This window comes from Bison bison, unplaced genomic scaffold, assembly GCF_000754665.1.
Source record: "Bison bison bison isolate TAMUID 2011002044 unplaced genomic scaffold, Bison_UMD1.0 scf7180017864383, whole genome shotgun sequence".
Lineage (NCBI taxonomy): Eukaryota > Metazoa > Chordata > Mammalia > Artiodactyla > Bovidae > Bison > Bison bison.
This window is the reverse complement of record NW_011494955.1, coordinates 5,453,561-5,473,685: the sequence shown is the minus strand read 5'-3', so window position 1 is coordinate 5,473,685 and position 20,125 is coordinate 5,453,561. Positions and strand designations below refer to the sequence as shown.

General features: G+C 40.6%; 1 protein-coding gene across 1 annotated transcript in view; it reads right to left on the bottom strand.

Moving 5' to 3' along the window:
• The window catches only part of SCN8A (sodium channel, voltage gated, type VIII, alpha subunit), a 193,806-nt gene that overhangs the window by 61,026 nt on the left and 112,655 nt on the right, over positions 1-20,125 (bottom strand). The window contains exons 7-12 of the mRNA XM_010857857.1: positions 15,559-15,780; positions 13,999-14,062; positions 12,766-12,907; positions 11,044-11,250; positions 9,497-9,790; positions 2-213 (exon numbers count right to left, since the gene is read on the bottom strand). Coding sequence (XP_010856159.1) covers positions 2-213; positions 9,497-9,790; positions 11,044-11,250; positions 12,766-12,907; positions 13,999-14,062; positions 15,559-15,780 — 1,141 coding nt within the window. The remainder of the gene's footprint in view (position 1; positions 214-9,496; positions 9,791-11,043; positions 11,251-12,765; positions 12,908-13,998; positions 14,063-15,558; positions 15,781-20,125) is intronic.

Genomic DNA, 20,125 nt, shown 5'->3' with positions numbered 1-20,125 from the left:
GCCACTGTAGCTGCTGCGGCGCTCGCGCGCCCGGATGGGGATGAAGAGCGAGTCCCGGCGGCCCTCGCTCTCCTCCACCGTGCTGTGCTCGTCGTCTGCAAACTCATTCTCCGAGCCCGGGTCCCGGAACCGCCCGGGCCCCCTGAAGCTGAAGATGCTGCTCTTGCTGTTGTGGCGGGAGAGGAATGGGGAGCCTGGAATGCTGAGCAGTGACTGTAGGGGCAGGAGGAGAGAGAGAGAGAGACAAGAGAGGCAGGCATGAGACAGGAAGGGACCCCATAGAAGCTGAACAAAGGCTGTTAGCTTCCCCAGTCTGGCCCCATCCTTGCATTCCTGTTAATCAGAACACAGGTGTTTCCAGAAAGCACTTTCGGATGTTGAATTTCTACTGCCCTTCAACACCCATCACCACTCACTTCTTGCCCCATAACCTTGAGATACACCTGTCTTTGACCTGTTAACCATTCATAAGTTCCATGCGCTGTTCACCTACGCACTGAAACGATGTTTTATCTCATGCTTTGTGTAGCAAATCCACTGGGAAATAGACACTGGGCGTCTATTTTTCATTACTATGACCTCACGTGGAGTGTGCTTTTAATCTACCAGGTTAGCTTCTATGCCACACTTGGCAGAAGGAGACATTTGGAAGTGGCCACTTACTACTCTTTCAATGCAGGTTAAGAACTATGCCAATAGTGGTTTTCCAGTTCTGCTGAAAATGGTATCTGTCCCCTTCTACTCCATTTTTTTTGCAATTCTTTTTTCATCAGAAGTTTAACTATTTGTAAGTTCCCAGAATCGACATTTTCAAGTCAAACTCATATTTATCACTTAGAAAATTTTCATTTTTCTCTTTCAGCTCATACTGCCATTCCATGTTCCCTAGAGAATTTTGTGCTAATGTGTATCTTTATGCTTTAATGCATTGTATTGACCCCCTTTCAATACTTTTCTGCAACAAGAAAGTATAACCTATACTTAAAACCAATTTCCCGTGACCATGAGCCTCTAAGAAATTAAAAAAATTCTCCTGGATTGTGCTTTTATTACAATTCTCATTAATACAACTGATCACAAATATTCTCTGTTTTATAAGTAATTACTAAGTTTAAAATTTTATTAAAATGTATCTCAATGAGATGAATGAGCTATTCTTTCCCCCAACTGGTGTTTTGGTGTTTAAATATTTGTAGATAGTATAACTTATTATTAGAATCATACATGGCTCAACAGAAGCCCCCGTCCCCTTTCTAAGAGTAGATTTTAAGTGCTGAGAAACTTTATTCATATAAATGGTATCTTGGAACAGAAGAACACTGTTACAGTAATGTCACTCAATTCTTTGAACTCCTTCCAAGTTATATGCCAAAATTACATAGTAAGCTATCAGCAAAATTTATTTTAATGATCTATCAGCTGACAATTAAATCAAGTCCTCTTTCAATATTGTTGAAAGCAAAGAACTAAAAAACCACCCAACCTGCCAAAGGACTTGTTACCCACTTGTTAGAATATTCCATTTCCTGATTTCTGATGGTATCAAAAAGGCTTTAATTATTATTTACTAATAATCATATCAGTACCTCTTACAGGGGTTATTCTTTTAAAGGAACTTTACCTGACCTAACAGAAAAGGTTGGAGTAATCAAAGCATTGTCAATTTCTATACATCAATGCCAACATTAATCTTTTAATAAAATGATCTTACCACATGCTTTAGAGATGTTTTCATTAAATCTTTAAAGCCACAGATTTAGTTCATTTAATTAAAAAAATGCCCATCATATGATCTAATTAGCAAAGCCAGTCCCCACTATCAAAACAATTGGCCAAATCAGACTTATTTTCATTGGTAAAAGTATGACTTCATTTTTCATTTTAAATAAATGTATGACTATGTATCCCAGTGACATCCATCCTGCTCCTGAACTTAAAACATCTGAATGCCCCTGATTATAATTCTATATTTCATTCTTATTAGAAGTATGTAAGAGAGGTAAATTCAGAAAGCCTTACAATGGATTTAAGTTTCCCAGATTAAAGAAATGCCAAAGAATGTTCAAACTACTACGCAAGTGTGCTTACTTCACATGCTAGCAAGGTTATGCACAAAATCCTTCAAGCTAGACTTCAACAGTATGTGAGCCAAGAACTTCCAGATGTACAAGCTGGGTTTAGAAAAGGCAGAGGAACCAGAGATCAAATTGCCAACATTCGTTGGATCATAGAGAAAGCAAGAGAATTCCAGAAAACATCTACTTCTGCTTTACTAAGAGACTATGCTAAAGCTTTTGACTGTGTGGAGTACAACAAACTGTGGAAAATTCTTAAAGAGATGGGAATCAGACCACCTTACCTGTCTCCTGAAAAATCTGTACGCAGGTCAAGAAGCAACTGTTGGAACCGGACATGGAACAACGGACTACTTCAAAATTGGGAAAGGAGTATATTGTCAAGGCTGTATACTGACATGGATGTATATTGTCACTGCAGAGCAGACACACTGGAACAAGTTTAAAATTGGACAGTTTGAATAATTTCAGACAGGCTTTGGGCTATAGAAATGGTCCTCTAAGTCCTGGCTCTGGAGTGATTTCAGTTCAGTTGCTCAGTCATGTCCAACTCCTTGCAACCCCATGGACTGCAGCAAGCCAGGCCTCCCTGTCCATCACCAACTCCCGGAGCTTACTCAAACTCATGTCCATCAAGTTGGTGATGCCATCCAACTATCTCATCCTCTGTAGTCCCCTTCTCCTCCTGCCTTCAATCTTTTCTAGCATTAGGGTCTTTCTCAATGAGTCAGTTCTTCAGGTGGCCAAAGTACGGGAGTTTCAGCTTCAGCATCAGTCCTTCCAATGAATATTCAGAGTTGATTTCCTTTAGGATGGATTGGTTGGATCTCCTTGCAGTCCAAGGGTCTCTCAAGTCTTCTCCAATATCCACAGTTCAAAAGCATCAATTCTTCGGTGCTCAGCTTTCTTTATAGTTCAAATCTCACATCCATCCATGACTACTGGAAAAACCATAGCTTTGACTAGACAGACTTTTGGTGGCAAAATAATGTCTCTGCTTTTTAATATGCTGTCTAGGTTGGTCACAGCTTTTCTTCCAAGGAGCAAGTGTCTTTTAATTTCATGGCTGCGGTCACCACCTGCAGTGATTTTGGAGCCCCCCAAAATAAAGTCTCTCACTGTTTCCATTGTTTCCCCATCTATTTGCCATAAAGTGATGGGACCAGATGCCATCATCTTAGTTTTCTGAATGTCTAGTTTTAAGCCAACTTTTTCACTCTGCTTTCACTTTCATCAAGAGGCTCTTTAGTTCTTCTTCACTTTCTGCCATAGGGGTGGTGTCATCTGCATATCTGAGGTTATTGATATTTCTCCCAGCAATCTTGATTCCAGCTTGTGCTTCATCCAGCCTGGCATTTTGCATGATGTACTCTGCATAGAAGTTAAATAAGCAGGGTGACAATATGCAGCCTTGAGGTACTCCTTTTCCTAATTGGAACCAGTCTGTTGTTCCATGTCCAGTTCTACTTGTTGCTTCTTGACTTGCATACAGATTTCTCAGGAGGCAGGTCAGGTGGTCTGGTATTCCCATCTCTTTAAGAATTTTCCATAGTTTGTTGTGATCCACACAGTGGATTTAGGGCTGGGGAAATATTGGCTGGTGTGTGAATTAGATGAAAGGAGGCTGGGGATAAAGGTCTTGGATTGGCTGATCTGCACATGAAAGAGCAAGTTGTTCGCTATCTCCAGGAATTAAACTAGTACTGGGAGGGGCAGCTCTCTGCAGCCAGCAAGGCTCCTAGCATGTCAAAGCATCATAAAATACAGAAAATAAAATCTGCCTCCCTTCTCACAGCAAGCTTCCGTGGACTGGATCCATGATTTTTATTAGCAAAATATTAGGTGTTGACACTGCCTAGTATATTAGGTCTACATATTAGGAAAGAGGTCTGATTTTTATTTGACAAAAGATCACCAAATACTTGTTGTGTGCTAAGTGATATGGATACAATGGTGAACAAGACATATGACATGGTCCCTGCCCTCTCAAAAGCTACAGCCTAGTAGAAAATACTATGGACTGCATGAGGAAATATTATATACTATATTAGACCTCATATAGTATATAATAATACCTGACTATTCTTAACTGATAGGAAAGTGATAAGAAGTGATGGAAAGATAATGACAAATTCCGTCACCCAGGGACACTCAGGAATCAGGATCCTGAAAAAAATACAAACTAAAAAGTAAACAGTATATCTATTATTCTTTAATTCTTTGTTCCACTCTTGGCAAAAGAGTCCACTGCAATCAACACAGAAGGGAAAAGATGAACCTGTCCCATTTCGCCTTGTACCTCTGGTATCTAGCCCTGATCTGGCCAATTCCCTAAGGAGACATCCTGAGAGTAGCCACCCTGGCTCTTCCCCAGTCTTAATTTTCCTGGATTGAAGGGTTTCATTGATGCATCAGGACCTGTGGCTCTACTATCTCCAGGGATTCAGCTAGGTTATGAGATGGGTCCTGTTTTCAAAATGTTTCCTATCAACAAACCAGGAAGAAGCTTCTGGTCCTTTTCAGGCAGTCACATCACAGCTAACTAAAAATACTACTTTAGATCTAGGTGTCTGCTTGGGAGAACAGCTCTGGGATGTTTTTGATTTGAGGGCATGGCCTCAGATTACACAGAAAAATTAACTAGGAATTTCAGGGCATACATGTCAGCTGTCTACTGGAATGAAGCTTAACAATGACTAGGATGTTTGGAATGTAAGAAATTGATGATTTAAATGTCTTATTTCCATGCCATAGTTCATCTTTTCTTCACGTCACTTTTTCTTTCCAATACAACAGTGGTTCTTAAAATGTGGTCTGGGAATTCCTGGGTCCTTGTGCCCTTTTTACGGGGGGTGGGTCACAAGATTAAACTACTTCATAATAATATTAAGAAGATGTCTGCCTTTCTCACTCTCATTTCTCAGAGGTACAGACTGCAAGCCTGACAGTTTCCCAGAATTTAAAGACTTTTCTTAAGAGCTTGAGCGAGAACATACGTGATTTTTTAATATTCTGTGTTAGTACTTGGAAGAGCTGCTTAATTCAGTGAAGCAGTATTTCCCAAATGATCAATGTAGGATGCCACAAATCATTCAAGAATTAAATATCTATGGTGTAAAATACAACAAAGGATTTTAATGTAACAGTACCAAGTTACTGATACAGTTTCAGCTTCCACATTGCAACTAACCATTTAAAAACCTACTCTTATCCAATTCTGGAACAGCATCACAGAAGAATATTCACAATTATCTGAAAAGGTTATTAAAATATTCCTTTTCCAACTATATCTGTATGAAAACAGATTTTCTTTAAATACTTCAACCAAAAGGAATATTGCAACAGACTGAATGAAGGTATGCTATTCCAGCCATCTCCCATTGAACCACAGATTAAAGAGATTTGCAAAGATGTAAACAGGACCATTTTTTTCTATTAAATTTTTTTGATCTGGAAAACAGTTAATTTTTTCAAAAATATGTATGATTTGTGTTAAACACAGTAGGTCTATCATTACCATTTTTTCCAATAAATCAGTAAATGAACATTATAAAGTTTCTTAATTATTATTTCTAATACAATAAATTAAAAAATCTCTTTGGGGTCCCCAATAATTTTTTAAAGATATGAAGACCAAAATGTCTGAGAACTGCTGCAGCAGAATAATTAAAATACTTTGCAAAAGGGACTTTATAAACTCACCTAAAGCCTAAAAACATAGCAATAATTTTATGTTTCAAGAGGATCTCAAACTAACACTGGAAATCAACTGTATTCCAACAAAATTAATTAAAAAAAAAAAATAGCAGCTCTCAGCGATCTGCAGTACAGGCCACTGATGTTCACTTGAACTGTGTGGTGGGAAAACCAAAGTCACCTTCACTGTTAAGCCAACCTAACAGATGACCACGTATGTGTGGAGGTGAGTGGGGAAGGGATGGCTAGAGACTGCAGTACAAAGCTTATAGTCAGAATGATCTGGTTCAAATCTCGACTCCAACACCTACTAGCTATATAACCTTAGATAAAAGAGTTAATCTCTCTAGGCCTCAACCATTTTTCCAGATAAAATCAGAGAAACTGCAGGAGAGTCCTAGGACAAAGAATATCACTGCCGTGCAGTTTCTAAGGAAGTCTTGGCAGTCAGCCGTGGCCTCAAGGAATCCACAGTTTTTTCCGATGGGGAAATGGGAAGAAGTGACTATTTTCATGCAAAGCAGGACATCTCAGAAGCCCAGCTTTATTTTTTGAGCTAGGGAGCAATCAGTGCAACTCTGTGCTGAAGCCTATAGATTAATCAGAGCCCATTCAATAGCAAAGTGTTAACGGCACTAAGGTATTTATTAACAAGCTTAGGATGGCTCTCAAGGCAAGGGTTGCATTACAACAAAGCTACAATCACACTTTGCCTCAAAAGAGGCTGAATTAGGGGAAAGGTGAGGTGAAGGTGAGACAGAGATGGTTCCAGGTCATAAAGAAGTTCCAGAAGGGGTTAAATCAGTTTTACAAAAGTACTTCATTCATTTTTCCAACAAATCTCTGAAGGTACACAGAAGTAGGCCTTAATTTTAGGACTTTATGTGAGAGAGGACAGGATATGAAGATGAGTAAATATAAAACCACATAGAGTAAACAGCAACACACAAAGAGGGACATATAAAACACAATGGAAAGATGAAATGGTAATTTCTAACTGGGGGTAGGATGGGGGCAGGTCAGGGATGGTTTTTTGGGAGAAGGATGTGAACAGTAAGTATAATGTGGACATTCACAAATGGAAAAAACAGGGCTTCTTAGAGAGGCTGTTTCTGGAGCAAAACAGAGGGTAGAAAAGAAGCATCATGTATGAGAAACATCTAATAGTTCTCTCTGGTGTGAGTACAGAGTGCTTGACGGGGCATGGGGACTGGAGACCATAAAAGGGAAGCCGAGTCCCAGGAAGCAGAGTGCTGTGAATTCAGTGCTGAAGGGCTGGGGCTTCTTTAGTAAACAGGCTGAACCTGATTAGGGGGAATTCCCTCCCCCAATCTTCTTAATAACTGTTTTAAGCTGTCACTATTTTCTTCACCCTCCTGACTCAACCTCTCATTCCCTTCGATAAGATTTTAAATTTCAATCATTATTGAACATGAGACTGTTAGGGGTCATCTTTCTCCATTTCTTACTCCCCATCCACAAACTTATCCACACACACACATATTGCCGTATGTATTTTTTTGGGGGGGAGGACAAGGTGCCCCTTTCCTGTTCAAGGCTACACCTATTCTCACATCTCCCAAGACTGTTCTATTTTCTTTTCTATTCTACTGTACTCCATTCTACTTCCGTCTCCCCTTCTTCTGGGTCTCCCCCCCATAACAGATTATAAAAATGCTTATTTTCACCCACATTCTTTACAAAAGTTTGAATAGAAAGTCTCTTCCCATTCAGTATGGCATCCACCCTTACCCTGGACTGAAATCTGTCTTTTGAGCTCTCAAGGACTTCTGGTGCCAAATCTAACAGACATTTGCAGTTCTGATCTCATGATGCATCTCTGCTAAGCTTCCATCCACTGGTCGCCCCCCTCCCTCTCCTACCCTGTGCTCTCCAGTCCTCACTGCACTCTTGGTTCTCTTAGCAGCCCTCGTGACCCACATCCACTTGTTTTCCTCTGTGAGGTCCATCTCCGAAGCCTGTGAACACCGGTGTCACATTGCATGTCACTGTCCTTCCGCCTGACACAATCTCTCCAAGTCGTCTCAGCCAGTCTCTTGGTTTCAACCACTGTCTCTCAGCTCAGGACATCTTCCCTGAGCTATCATTTGACTATCCATGTGTCCAAATTGGTTTCCCAACAAATAATTAATATTTGGGATGTCCAAACTGGAACATACTTTTCTTCCAAACCTGGAATGTTCTTTCTTCTGTCTTCCTGCTCCCTCACCACCACACACGTTCATTACCTGACTAACCCCTGTTTATCCTTTATTGACTTTCCCCAGAAAATCTTTGCTGAAGCTCCAGGCTGGGATAGATCTGTGCCTTCTAAAACACGTCTGTGTATTTCAACTATGGAACAATACCATCAGTCCTATCACGAAAATAGTTCTTTTGGTGTATCTGGCTACCCTACTATACTATAAGCTCCCTAGGGCAGACATGGTGTTCTAACCACCTTTCAATCTCTAGGACCTAGCACAATCCTTGACACATGGCAGGCACTCTATAAATGCTTGGTAATGAATAACCAGAGATATGTTGTAGAAAATGATTGGCTGACAATATATAAAACATGAGAGAGAGAGAGAGAGAGACAGACCAGAGGGAAAGAAGCTGTACTGGATAACTGCAGTAGAACAAAGTAATATAAAGTCTGAACTAAAGTAGGGTTAATAGGAACAAAAAGAAGAGGGTGGACATGAGAGATTTTGCTGTGATAAACGAACTGGACTAGCAAAGGACTGAACCGGGATATGAGGGAGGTAAGGGAGAGGCACCATGAGTCATCTCTGAGAAACAAGAAAAGACTCTGGCTGCACTGCCATAATCAGGAACTGCAATCTCTTCTATACCTTACAAACTTTCTTTAAAATGGGGCATTAAGTAGCTTAAGAATTGGATTTTGGTGGTGTTCTTTGAAGTCCAAAAATATATATCATATCATGAAATGTATAGTAATACAATGCTCAATAATTATCCATAAGTCCTCTCCCTTCTCTCTCTCTTAGCTTCCCAATTTAACAAAGTTGGGTAAAACTAGAGGCTTTTAATCTACCATAGGCTAATTTATCAGCATGACATTATAAATCTAGAATAATTAATTACCAGAACTTGCCACACTCAAATAAGGTGACCTAAAGAGTTTCATGACTTTTTTTTAACCTAAAATTACATACAACTCTTAAACAAAGGTATTTGATCTGAATTCTGAAGTTCAGATGCTAAGAAAAGTTCTTCATGATGTTTTAGAGCGGTGGTCTCCAACCTTTTGGCACCAGGGACCAGTTTCATGCAAGACACTTTCCCACAGATCGGGGTAGGCGTGGGTTTCAGGATGATTCAAGCATTTCACATTTGTTGTGTACTTTATTTCTATTGTTATCACATCAGCTCCACCTCAGATTGTCAGGCATTAGGTCCCAGAGGTTGGGGACCTGTGCTTTGGAATACAAGGCCTGCTGGAGTGACACAGACTTTCCTGCTGCAGTAAGTTTGCCAAAGGTGACCAGGTTGTCCTGGGTGAGATTTAGAGCAGAGAAGGCAGCCTTTATACCCAAGTAGCACTTCTTCCTAGAGGAAAACAAAGTGGGGTGTGGAAGTGGCCTGAGGATGCAGGGATGGGACTGGAAAATGTAAACCCAGTGGGGAATATGAGAATCAAGTAAAATTAGGAAACCTAGAATTTCTTAGGCTTCTGTGACCCAGCACCAACAGTTTACCTGATTCATGATGGAAAACTTCCTCCCTATTCTGTTGTCTGGGAGCCGAAAGCCCTTCCTCCTCATACCATCTTCTGATTCTGACTTGAACACCTTCTCAGGATCCCCCTTCTCCTCTCCTTCAGAGAGCTCCTTTTGCTTCCTCTTTTTTCTCCGGTTCCGTCTCTCCTTGGCACTCTTGGAACTCAGTTTAGAGATTTCAGATGAGCTCCGGGGAGAGCCTGCCCCGTCTTCACCTTCTTCCTCTATGGCATCTTCTGAGACAGTTCCTGCTGAAGTGGCCATCGCCGCCGCCTAGGAAAGTAAAATTTCACAGCAACAGACCAGATCAGAAGCAATTAACTAGAGCCACACAAAGCTAAGCAAGTGGTGGAGATCACTTCCTTCCTTTCCCAAAGACAGGGAAAAAAGGAGGAAGGAAAACAAGTCTGTCAGAGGACACTGTGGTGGGGGCCTGGTATCTCCATTTCCTCGCTAAATTTGTATGGTGGCACACAGCCCTGCATAATCAGAGCGGAACTTCATGGTGAGAGCTTTGGGACTTACTCTGTTTAGTATATAAGACAAGAACTTGGCTGCCACCTTGATACCAAATCATCTTTTTTTGGGCAACTCTGAAAATCAATACTATATATTATGGCCCCAACAATGTAAAAAATACATGTATAATTGGATAAAAATTAAAAAGTAAAGTGTTATCAGTGATAAGAAAACAGACTCTGTATGATTTCAATACCTTTATACCACAAAATTTTTGCACTCTGTTTTATGACCCAGGATACAGTCCCATGTCTCCCAGTTTATAGTCCATGGGAACGTGAATAGAATTTGCATCCTGTTGTTGAGTGAAAATTATATAAACCTTAATTATGTTGAATTAGTTCATAGTGCTTTCCAGGTCTACTGTATCTTTCTACTTTCCTATCTGTTTGTTCTATTAATTTTTGAAAGTTTGATATTGAAACTCTAACTAAAAACTTAATTTATCTATTTAAAAATAAGTGTAATGTACAGTGGAACTATATGTAATTTTGTTCGGTATTTTCCAAGTCTCCTGTAAATATCACCATACTTTCATAATTTTTTCTAAAAAAAGTAAGATGTTAGGGTATTAGTAGAATCACAAGTTTCTTTTTTAAATTTTACTTCAGTATTTTACTTGTATCTTCTTTTCAGGACTCGTTATGAATACAGACAATCTCTGAAGGAGATCCTAATGTTTCCCCCAACAAAAACACCTATGCTTACATGATGTATTATATAAACTGCTCTGGTCATTTTTTTTTTCCTCTCTCCAGCTATCACAGGAGTTGTGCACTGAACAGTCGAGAGATTCAACAGAAGATCACATTCACAAACAATTTGGCCATTAAGACAAATGTAACAACTGGACTGACCATCTGCAGTTGTTATTTGGGTTATTTCAATCAGATCAATGACTTCTGTTAGACAGTGTGCCTAAAAAGATCAACTGGAGTGGCAATCAGATGGGGCCTTAGTCACCATGATCTGGCAGGAAGGACTACGGCAAAGAGTTGATCACCAACCTGTGCTTCTTCCTGTTGCTTCTTAAGTTGCTCTAACATTGCTTTGAATTCAGCCTCTTTCTGCTCTGCTTCCTCCAGTGTTGCCTGATTCTGCTCTTCATAAGCCATGGCCACCACAGCCAGGATCAAGTTCACCAGATAGAAAGAACCCACAAAGATGACCAAGACAAAGAAGATCATATACGTTTTCCCAGCTGCTCGTAAGGTCTGTAAAGACAAAAACCACTTCTTAAGTTGCTTGCATCAAACGAATCAGGCTGAAAACAACTCATGGGCTGATGTTCCTCTGCAGAGGCAGTACTGCACGTTGAACAGGACCAGACTTTCTTGTGTGGAACTTCTTCACACTGCAGACACTCAGCATCCCCAGCTGCCAAATGGCCTCCCCTACCCCAGACTCACAGGAAATGTCAGTAGTACCTCCTATTCACTGTGGCCAAAAAAAAAAAAAAATCCTCTTCCATTCCAAATACTCCTAATACACTCCTTCCATAGAAAAATGCTTACTTTTTTAAAAGGAAAAATTGCTCTGAGCTAAGAATTACATTTGACTTTGTCAGCTGGTTTTAAAACAAGTGTGAGGAAATGAAAACAAAGACCTCAGGTCATTTATATACTGGTCTTCAAAGAGCATTTACAGAAATCTCATCTTTGGAATCAGGTCCAACTCATAAAAAGTCCCTATCTTAAGTGACATCCTTCCTTAGCCTTTTGCAATAGGATGAGTTTTTAAAGAGGGATATAATGTAAAGGATGTGGGGGTGGGGTAGGGGAGAAAAAGGAAAGAGGATCCTAAGATTATTCCTTTCACTAGCACCAAACAGACATCAAAGAACAACTGGGTTTTAGGTTATATGCATATACACAGGACCCATTATCACTTAGTTTTCATTTTTATTCTTCTCAACCACAAATATTTCATGGAACTTAGCATCAGTTACAGATATTTCATGGGAATACTAGGCTGTACAACAGAAAGGAAGGATTTCAGGAACTCCTAATAAGAAACTTTCATTGGAAAAAAAAAAGTTGGTTCACTTAAAGGGTTTCCTTCATGCCTGAGGGGTTCACAATTCTTATTATCAAACTAGCATTATCAAAGGCTTAGAGTCAAATGTAAAACAATGCGTTATCGGAGAATTTCTAAGTTGAAAGACCCTCAGCAGTCATCTAGACTAACTTCTCCATCACACCCAGCAAAATTAAATGACTTGTCCAGAGTCACCAAAGCAGGCCAACAGAATGGCAGTGACCATTAAAAAAAAAAAAATATTGTCACAGTGTTCTTGAACAAATACAACTGTGTTATAAATCTCAAAATGTTGACATATTTAGGCTCCAAGATCCTTGTGGATAAAATCTCTTCTTTATAATGTCTACCAAAGTGCCTTACACAACATGTTTAAAGAAGCCCTAAGCCCAAACATCCAAAAGGAGAAATACTGAAGATGGTCTGCTGAAATAGGAAGGACAGAGACAGCAGATTCCCAGGCCAGGCAAGAGGCTCCCAAGTCTGTGAGCGTCTACAGCTATACATGATGAGCATTAAAGAAACTGGGCCAAGAACTGGGAGAATTCATTTAATTTTGTAAACCAGCTGACTCTGAGAAATACCACCCAAAGATTCTGTATGTCTTCACCAAAGGTCTCTTACACAGAATGTCCCCAAACCCCACATATTGTTATGTAAATTCCATCACCAAAAAACATGGTATTACTTACTAATTGATACAAGTTTTCCCAGTAGTCCTGGGTCATAAGGCGAAATAATGCCAAGAAGGCCCAGCTGAAAGTGTCAAAGCTCGTGTAACCATAGTTGGGGTTCCTTCCTGCCTTCATACACTGGTATCCCTCTGGACATTGCCTGAGGAAAGAAAAGGAAGCACCGGGCTTTTCAGCGTAATCCTACCCGGTCATCAGCTGGAAGTCATCTCTATGACCTTGCAGATGATAAACAGCCATCCATAGAGACTATGCCAACAAACAGGAATTTTTTAAAAAGAAGAGGAAAGAAACAAAGTAGCCAGGTGAATTTTTCAAAAATGATGTCCTGGGGACAGTCTAGGATCAGAATCACCTTAAAAATGCGGATACCTATGTCCTAGACAAGACTTAGGAATAAAAACTCTGCATATAGGATCCATGAATTGGCATTTTTAAGGGGCATGTCAGATGATTCTTACGCATGCCAAAATTTGAGAATCGCTGTCCTAGACTCATATCAATGTGCAATTCAACCAAATTTAACTTAGCTACTAACCTAAATGACAAAAGCCTAGACCTTCCTCTTAATCATCTCTATTCTCTTAACACTCACTGTGACAAACTGTATCACACTAGGATTTCAGTGATCTCGGTTATAATAGTTCTTCTGCTTTAAGACTCACCTGATGTTTATTCCAATGTAATTTCTAGTATCTATCAATACTTCAGTATAGAAAGTAAATGGACTTCTAGTTAATATCACTGAACTGTATATGTAAAAATTGTTAAGAGACCAAATTTTATGTTATGTGTATTTTGCCACAATGAAAAAAAGGCGGGGGGGAGGGGGGAGATAATACATTGTAACTCTTTTCCCTCCCACATGCTGTCAGGCCTGGCATATTTGGGGTCAACCTTGGGTGCTAATCTATCATGAAAACAGTGCCCTTACTTGATAACTTTTTGCATTAAGACAGAATGAGGGGAGTCTACAAGAGACAGGCAAGATACCTAGTGTTACAGATCCTACCCTTAGCCTTTTATAACTTTGATCTTGGCTTAAGTCTAATAGCCACCTTCACCTACTAGTGAAATGTCAACTTTGGATGGACAAATATAAAACAGAAAGAAAATCTGAGTCAACCAATTTATTGGACCCACTACATGAGCACAAAGAAAGTGAAAATATTGTTCATTTTTGTGTGACACATTATTTCATGGGAGGAGAATAAAATTAAGTGAGCTACTTACCCAGCATCAGAACTGTTCCCACAGAGCAAAGGTTCCAGCATACCAGGAACTATGTAGAAATTTGCTAGAAAAGTTTGAAGAGGCAGGAAATGAATAAGGCAGATTTAAGTGAATGAGAGAATAAGGTTACACTGTTCCTAACTACCCCAGCAGAAACAGTTATTGATTTTAGCTCATATAAATCTTTTCTGACAGCAGTGAAACCTGATAAGACTTCCTTCCCATTAACTATTTTCCTATATGTATTTAACAATGAAAAGTGCTGCCACGTGGGCTTTAATGCAATGTTCTTTTCAGACACCGATTTCTACTTGTATTAATACTTCAGATCTATATGCCACGTTCCAGTACTTGAAACAAAGGGTCTAAAAGAGAGGTTTCTGAGTTCTTTACCCCTTTATACAACTCCACCCTTCTATCCTTATAACTTCTCTTTACCAAAGATAAACTGATCACTAGTAACCATGTCCTATTTTAAATTAGAAGACATGTTTCCCCTTCCTGTTTGTGTCCCTGAAATCCCCTTTGAACACTTTCTTGTGGATACTTACCCGTCTTTATTTCCTCAACAGTGACTAAGAGCGGTCCTGCTAACTTTCCTCCCTAGTTTCATACAAGTACAGGCGGCGCTAGTGGTAAAGAACCCCCTGCCAATGCGTCTTTAGAGACGCGGGTTCTATCCCTGGGTCAGAAAGACCCCCTGGAGGAGGGTGTGGCAATCCGCTCCATTACTCTTGCCTGGAGAATCCCATGGACAGAGGAGCCTGGTGGGCTATGGCCTATAGCGTCACAAAGAGTCAGACGTCACTGAAGCGACTTTGCACACATGTACACTACTACACCAAATATTCCTAAGAGTAACACCCAAATGCTCTGGTTCCTGAAATGAACTTGTTAAAACTCCTAAACTGTGATAGGATCAAACAGTTATTTGGAGATTACTCGACTCCCTAGACCAGACTGATTGCTAAGGTCTTAGTAATTTTAAGAAACCTAAGTGAACAGTGAAAGTGAAAGTCGCTCCGTCGTGTCCTACTCTTTGTGACCCTATGGACTGTACCCCATTAGGCTCCTCTGTCCATGGAATTCTCCAGGAAGAATACTGGAGTGGGAGCCTTTCCCTTCTCCAGGGGATCTTCCCAACCCTGGGATCAATCCCAGGTCTCCAGCACTGTAGGTGGATTCTTTGCCATCTGAGCTACCAGGGAAGCCCAGGTATACTCTAAATGTTTAAATATCTCAGGGGGAAAAAAGGATTTTTCATCAAGTTTCTAAGCTCAATTTTCCAAAGCAAAAGTTCAGGGGTACGTGTGAGCAAAATATAAAGTTTCACTTATCCTTTTAAAGGGAGAGAAAAGAGAGAAGGGGTGAGAGGGCTGATATTTGCCAGCTTCTGAAGATAATCTGACCTCAAGGAACGGGAGAAAGTTCACAAAGCTCCTCCCAGCAGTCCTGGCCTTTCTTTCTGGCCCAGGCACTTTTGTACAGCCCAGGGGTAGCTCCGTCATTCGTACTGGAGACAGACTTTCTCCCCACTCTTGCAGAGAAAGGGCTACCTACTTTTATTGTTGATGTACTCTTCCCAATCAAAGCCCTTGGTGCCGTTTTCAAGATAGCTCTCGTTGAAGTTGATGGGCCACACCACACACTTGTTTCGCAGGTTTCCCATGAAGAGCTGCAGTCCGATCAAGGCAAAGACACTCAGGCAGAACACTGTCAGGATCATCACGTCTGACAGCTTCTTCACGGACTGAATCAGGGCGCCCACGATGGTCTTCAGGCCTGAGGGGAGAGAACCCCCAGAGTGAGAGTCGCCCCACAGCCCTCCCCACCTCCCCCAACCTGCCCCTCAGCCATGGCTCCTACTCCTCCCCCCAGCACCACCCCTGAAACATGGCCACTTCATCTTTTATACCACGGGAATAACAATGGGTCAGCAATATTATCAATTTTCCCAGGAGCATCAATTTTTAAGTCAATACTTCTGGAAAAGAAAGTCCCTTCTCCAGTATGTGGCTCTTTTATTCCTGGAAGTGCTTTCTTGTCTCTGACTGCTTCTCAGCGACTCAAATGAGTCAAGCTCTTACTTGCCCGGGTGTCTCCACAATTGCTGTTCCCTTTGCCTGGAATGCTTCCTCCATTCTCTTGTCCCTCCTGCCTGCATCCTATTCATCCTCCACTCTCAGCTAAATAGCAATTCCCCCAGAAAGCCTTCTCTGTCTTTACAACTCTTCTCCCTCCTCTACTATTACTATTTTAATAGCACCTATTAGTTTCCTCTGTAGCATTTATCATGGTCATAATTAATTATATCTGTCTTGTTCACAGCTGTATTTGTATGGCTTAGCCCACACAGGAATAGAGGAGGCATCCAGGTTGGAAAGAGAACTACGGGGAAGTTTCAAAGCCAACAATAAGTGAGAAAGTCCAATAATATTTTCCCAAGAGCTCTGGAAATGCCAATGTATTGAAAAGGTTAATTATTATCAATTCAGTATTTGTGCTTTGTCTTTTCACTAAAAATTACACGTTTTCTGCATCACATATATGTCCTGTTCTCTATAACTGACCTTTTTCCTGTCCTAGATTTTTAAAAAACATATAACCCACTTGAATTGGTGGCTTAAAGGCAAGCCACTGTTTCAAACGTAAATCTGCAGGCAGATTTCTTAACTGCACAGGGAGAGATCAGTGACAGGAGACAAAGTAAAGTATGGTTGTGGGTTCACGACGTTTGGATCAAGACTGAGTCTACACGCGGTTCTCCTGGGCATGCCCACACATCAGCGACCTGTAAGACATGGCCAAGGGGGCACTGAGGACTCCCGGGGGGCCGAAACACCAGGACGGACAGAGGCAGACACAGAGCCTTGACACACAGGTCTCAAGAGGGGGCTTATCCCTAAGTTACTTCTGAAAGCAAGAATATCCAATGAAATTCTACAGAAATCCTAATCCTGGCTCTAAAGTATGAGTCTGGGTAGATAATTACTAATCTTAATCAAACTATACCACTTACTTGTGTGGCCTGAGCAATATACCTAACCTCTTGGGATGTGTATTTTCATCCCTAAAATGGGATGTGAAAGTGAAAGTGAAGTCACCCAGTCGTGTCCGACTCTTAGCGACCCCATGGACTGCAGCCCACCAGGCTCCTCCATCCATGGGATTTTCCAGGCAAGGGTACTAGAGTGGGGTGCCATTGCCTTCTCTGAAAATGGGGATACTTATAGTTAAATATCATAGGCTGTTGTGAGGGTTAATTAAGCATAACTAATATAAACCCTTAGCACACAGTAAATAACTCAAATGTTAACCACTTTTGTCTGAACCTCAGTTTACTTATCTGTAAAAAGATACTGACAATACCAATCTCGTTGGCTTGTTATGAGGTTTAAATAAGGTAATGAATATTAAATACCAAGTACACTGCCAGGTACTTATATCTTGTTAGCTATCACTGTTATCCACATGTTGCCCTCCTCCAAGAGATATGACTGGGATAATATCACTGAGAGGCTAACCTTGTACGATGGTGATCTAATGGGAGATGTGGACATGACTCTTCTTTTGCTGTATTTTGCAAGTAACCACCTAGAATTTTCAAAGCTAAGCCTGAGAGTGGTAATGGATGAGTGCTTAGCACAAGACCTGGCACAAAGCAGGCACTTACTATGCGTGTGTGTGTGTGTGTGTGTGTCTGTGTGTGTGTGTGCATTTAATTGGAGGATAATCACTTTACAATGTTGTGGTGGTCTTGGCCATACAACTAATACATTTTAAAGTTCTTTATTGAAAGAGTAAATGAATATGAAATTTTCTTTTCTCTTACACAGATATCCTGAAAGACGTGGAAGAGAAATTAAAGTAAAAAGAGCCAAGAGTTAGACTGTGGAGACCTGACAGTGTGCAAAGGCCTGTGCTTTCTCACAGAGTGGGCCTTTCCTGGAGGCTGTGGCCACCAAAGGGATTAGAAAGAGCTTGCCTGGGCTCCAGCACATAAGGCATTTCAAGCCTGATTCCTTCTGCTCACAGGACTGAGCAGAAAGAGCACAAGGTAGGAATCAGAAAGCGGGAATTCTGGTCCTGGCTCAGCCTCTGTTTAAGATGCGCTGTGTTTCGGAACAAACTTAAGGTCACACACCAGACATGGGTAAGCCTAAGAACACCTGGCAGTGGGCAGAGGAGAAGCTAAAAGCCTTTAAAAGTAGGGTAGAGATATTTGTTAGCGATTAAGTGGTTGGAGTTTCAATCTTTTATTCCTAAAGTTCTGGGAAACTGTGTATCATTATCATGCAGTTAGGTAAGAAGGTATTGGTGGTATAAAATAAAAAGCAGCTATAGAGAAGGAAAAATTGTCCCCGTGTTATGGAACTTATTTCAGTAAGTTGCTAAGGAACAGAGAAGTCCTTTGCTACATTTGGTTGGGTTGAAGCAGGTGTATATTCGGTCAATAACTCAGTTCTAGGTCCCTAAAATGACACAGTTACGTTTTCAAAAAGAGTAATTTTTTTTTAAAAGAGTAGTTGATAAATCAGAATGGAAAAGAATATAAAAAGAATGTATATATATGTATACCTGAGTCACTTATGCTTTATATCAGTAATTAACACAATGTTGTAATTCAACTCTACATCAATAAAAAATAAATTTAAAAAAAAAGAGTAGTTGATAGGTCACTGAAGAATGGCTGTAAAGTTTCTTTTCTTGGACTTCTTTATGAAGAACTCATACAGCAGTCTCTCTTGAATGGCTCAGACAATCACCTAGCTGAACACTTGATGACAGTTTCAAGCCACTTTTTACTTCTATTTTCATGAACTGAGTTGTTAGCTGTTATCTGTATCAGTAACAAGAGGATAAAACTTTAAAACAGTCAAACCAATGCATTTGTGACATTAATTCATTTTTAAAAACACATAATTTGAGCATAAGTCGAATCTGATTTTCCTTGGCTGGGAACTTTTTGGATAGTTCCAAGCCCCATACAACAGGAAATTCTAGGCAATGAGCTCAAACCATCTTCTATTCCATAAGGCCAGGCTCCCAGCAGCCTTGTTTGTCAGAAGCGACCTTCCCTTAGTAATTAGATGTCAGGGTGGACATCTGACCTAAATCTAGATCCTGAATTCCAGGAATTTGGAATGGGGCAAGAGAGAGAAATGGTATGGACCTAACAGAAGCAGAAGATACTAAGAAGAGGTGGCAAGAATACACAGAAGAACTGTACAAAAAATATCTTCACGACCCAGATAATCATGATGGTATGATCACTCACCTAGAGCCTGACATCCTGGAATGTGAAGTCAAGTGGGCCTTAGGAAGCATCACTACGAACAAAGCTAGTGGAGGTGATGGAATTCCAGTGGAGCTATTCCAAATCCTGAAAGATGATGCTGTGAAAGTGCTGCACTCAATATGCCAGCAAAATTGGAAAACTCAGCAGTGCCCACAGGACTGGAAAAGGTCAGTTTTCATTCCAATCCCAAAGAAAGGCAATGCCAAAGAAGGCTCAAACTACCGCACAATTGCACTCAACTCACACACTAGTAAAGTAATGCTCAAAATTCTCCAAGCCAGGCTTCAGCAATACGTGAACCATGATCTTCCAGATGTTCAAGCTGGTTTTAGAAAAAGCAGAGGAACCAGAGATCAAATTGCCAACATCCGATGGATCATCAAAAAAAGCAAGAAAGTTCCAGAAAAACATCTATTTCTGCTTTATTAACTATGCCAAAGCCTTTGACTATGTGGATCACAATAAAATGTGGAAAATTCTGAAAGAGATGGAATACCAGACCACCCGACCTGCCTCTTGAGAAACCTGTATGCAGGTCAGGAAGCAACAGTTAGAACTGGACATGGAACAACAGACTGGTTCCAAATAGGAAAAGGAGTACGTCAAGGCTGTATATTGTCACTCTGCTTATTTAACTTCTATGCAGAGTACATCATGAGAAACGCTGGGCTGGAAGAAGCACAAGCTGGAATCAAGATTGCCGGGAGAAACATCAATAACCTCAGATATGCATCAGATGACATCACCCTTATGGCAGAAAGTGAAGAGGAACTAAAAAGCCTCTTGATGAAAGTGAAAGAGGAGAGTGAAAAAGTTGGCCTAAAGCTC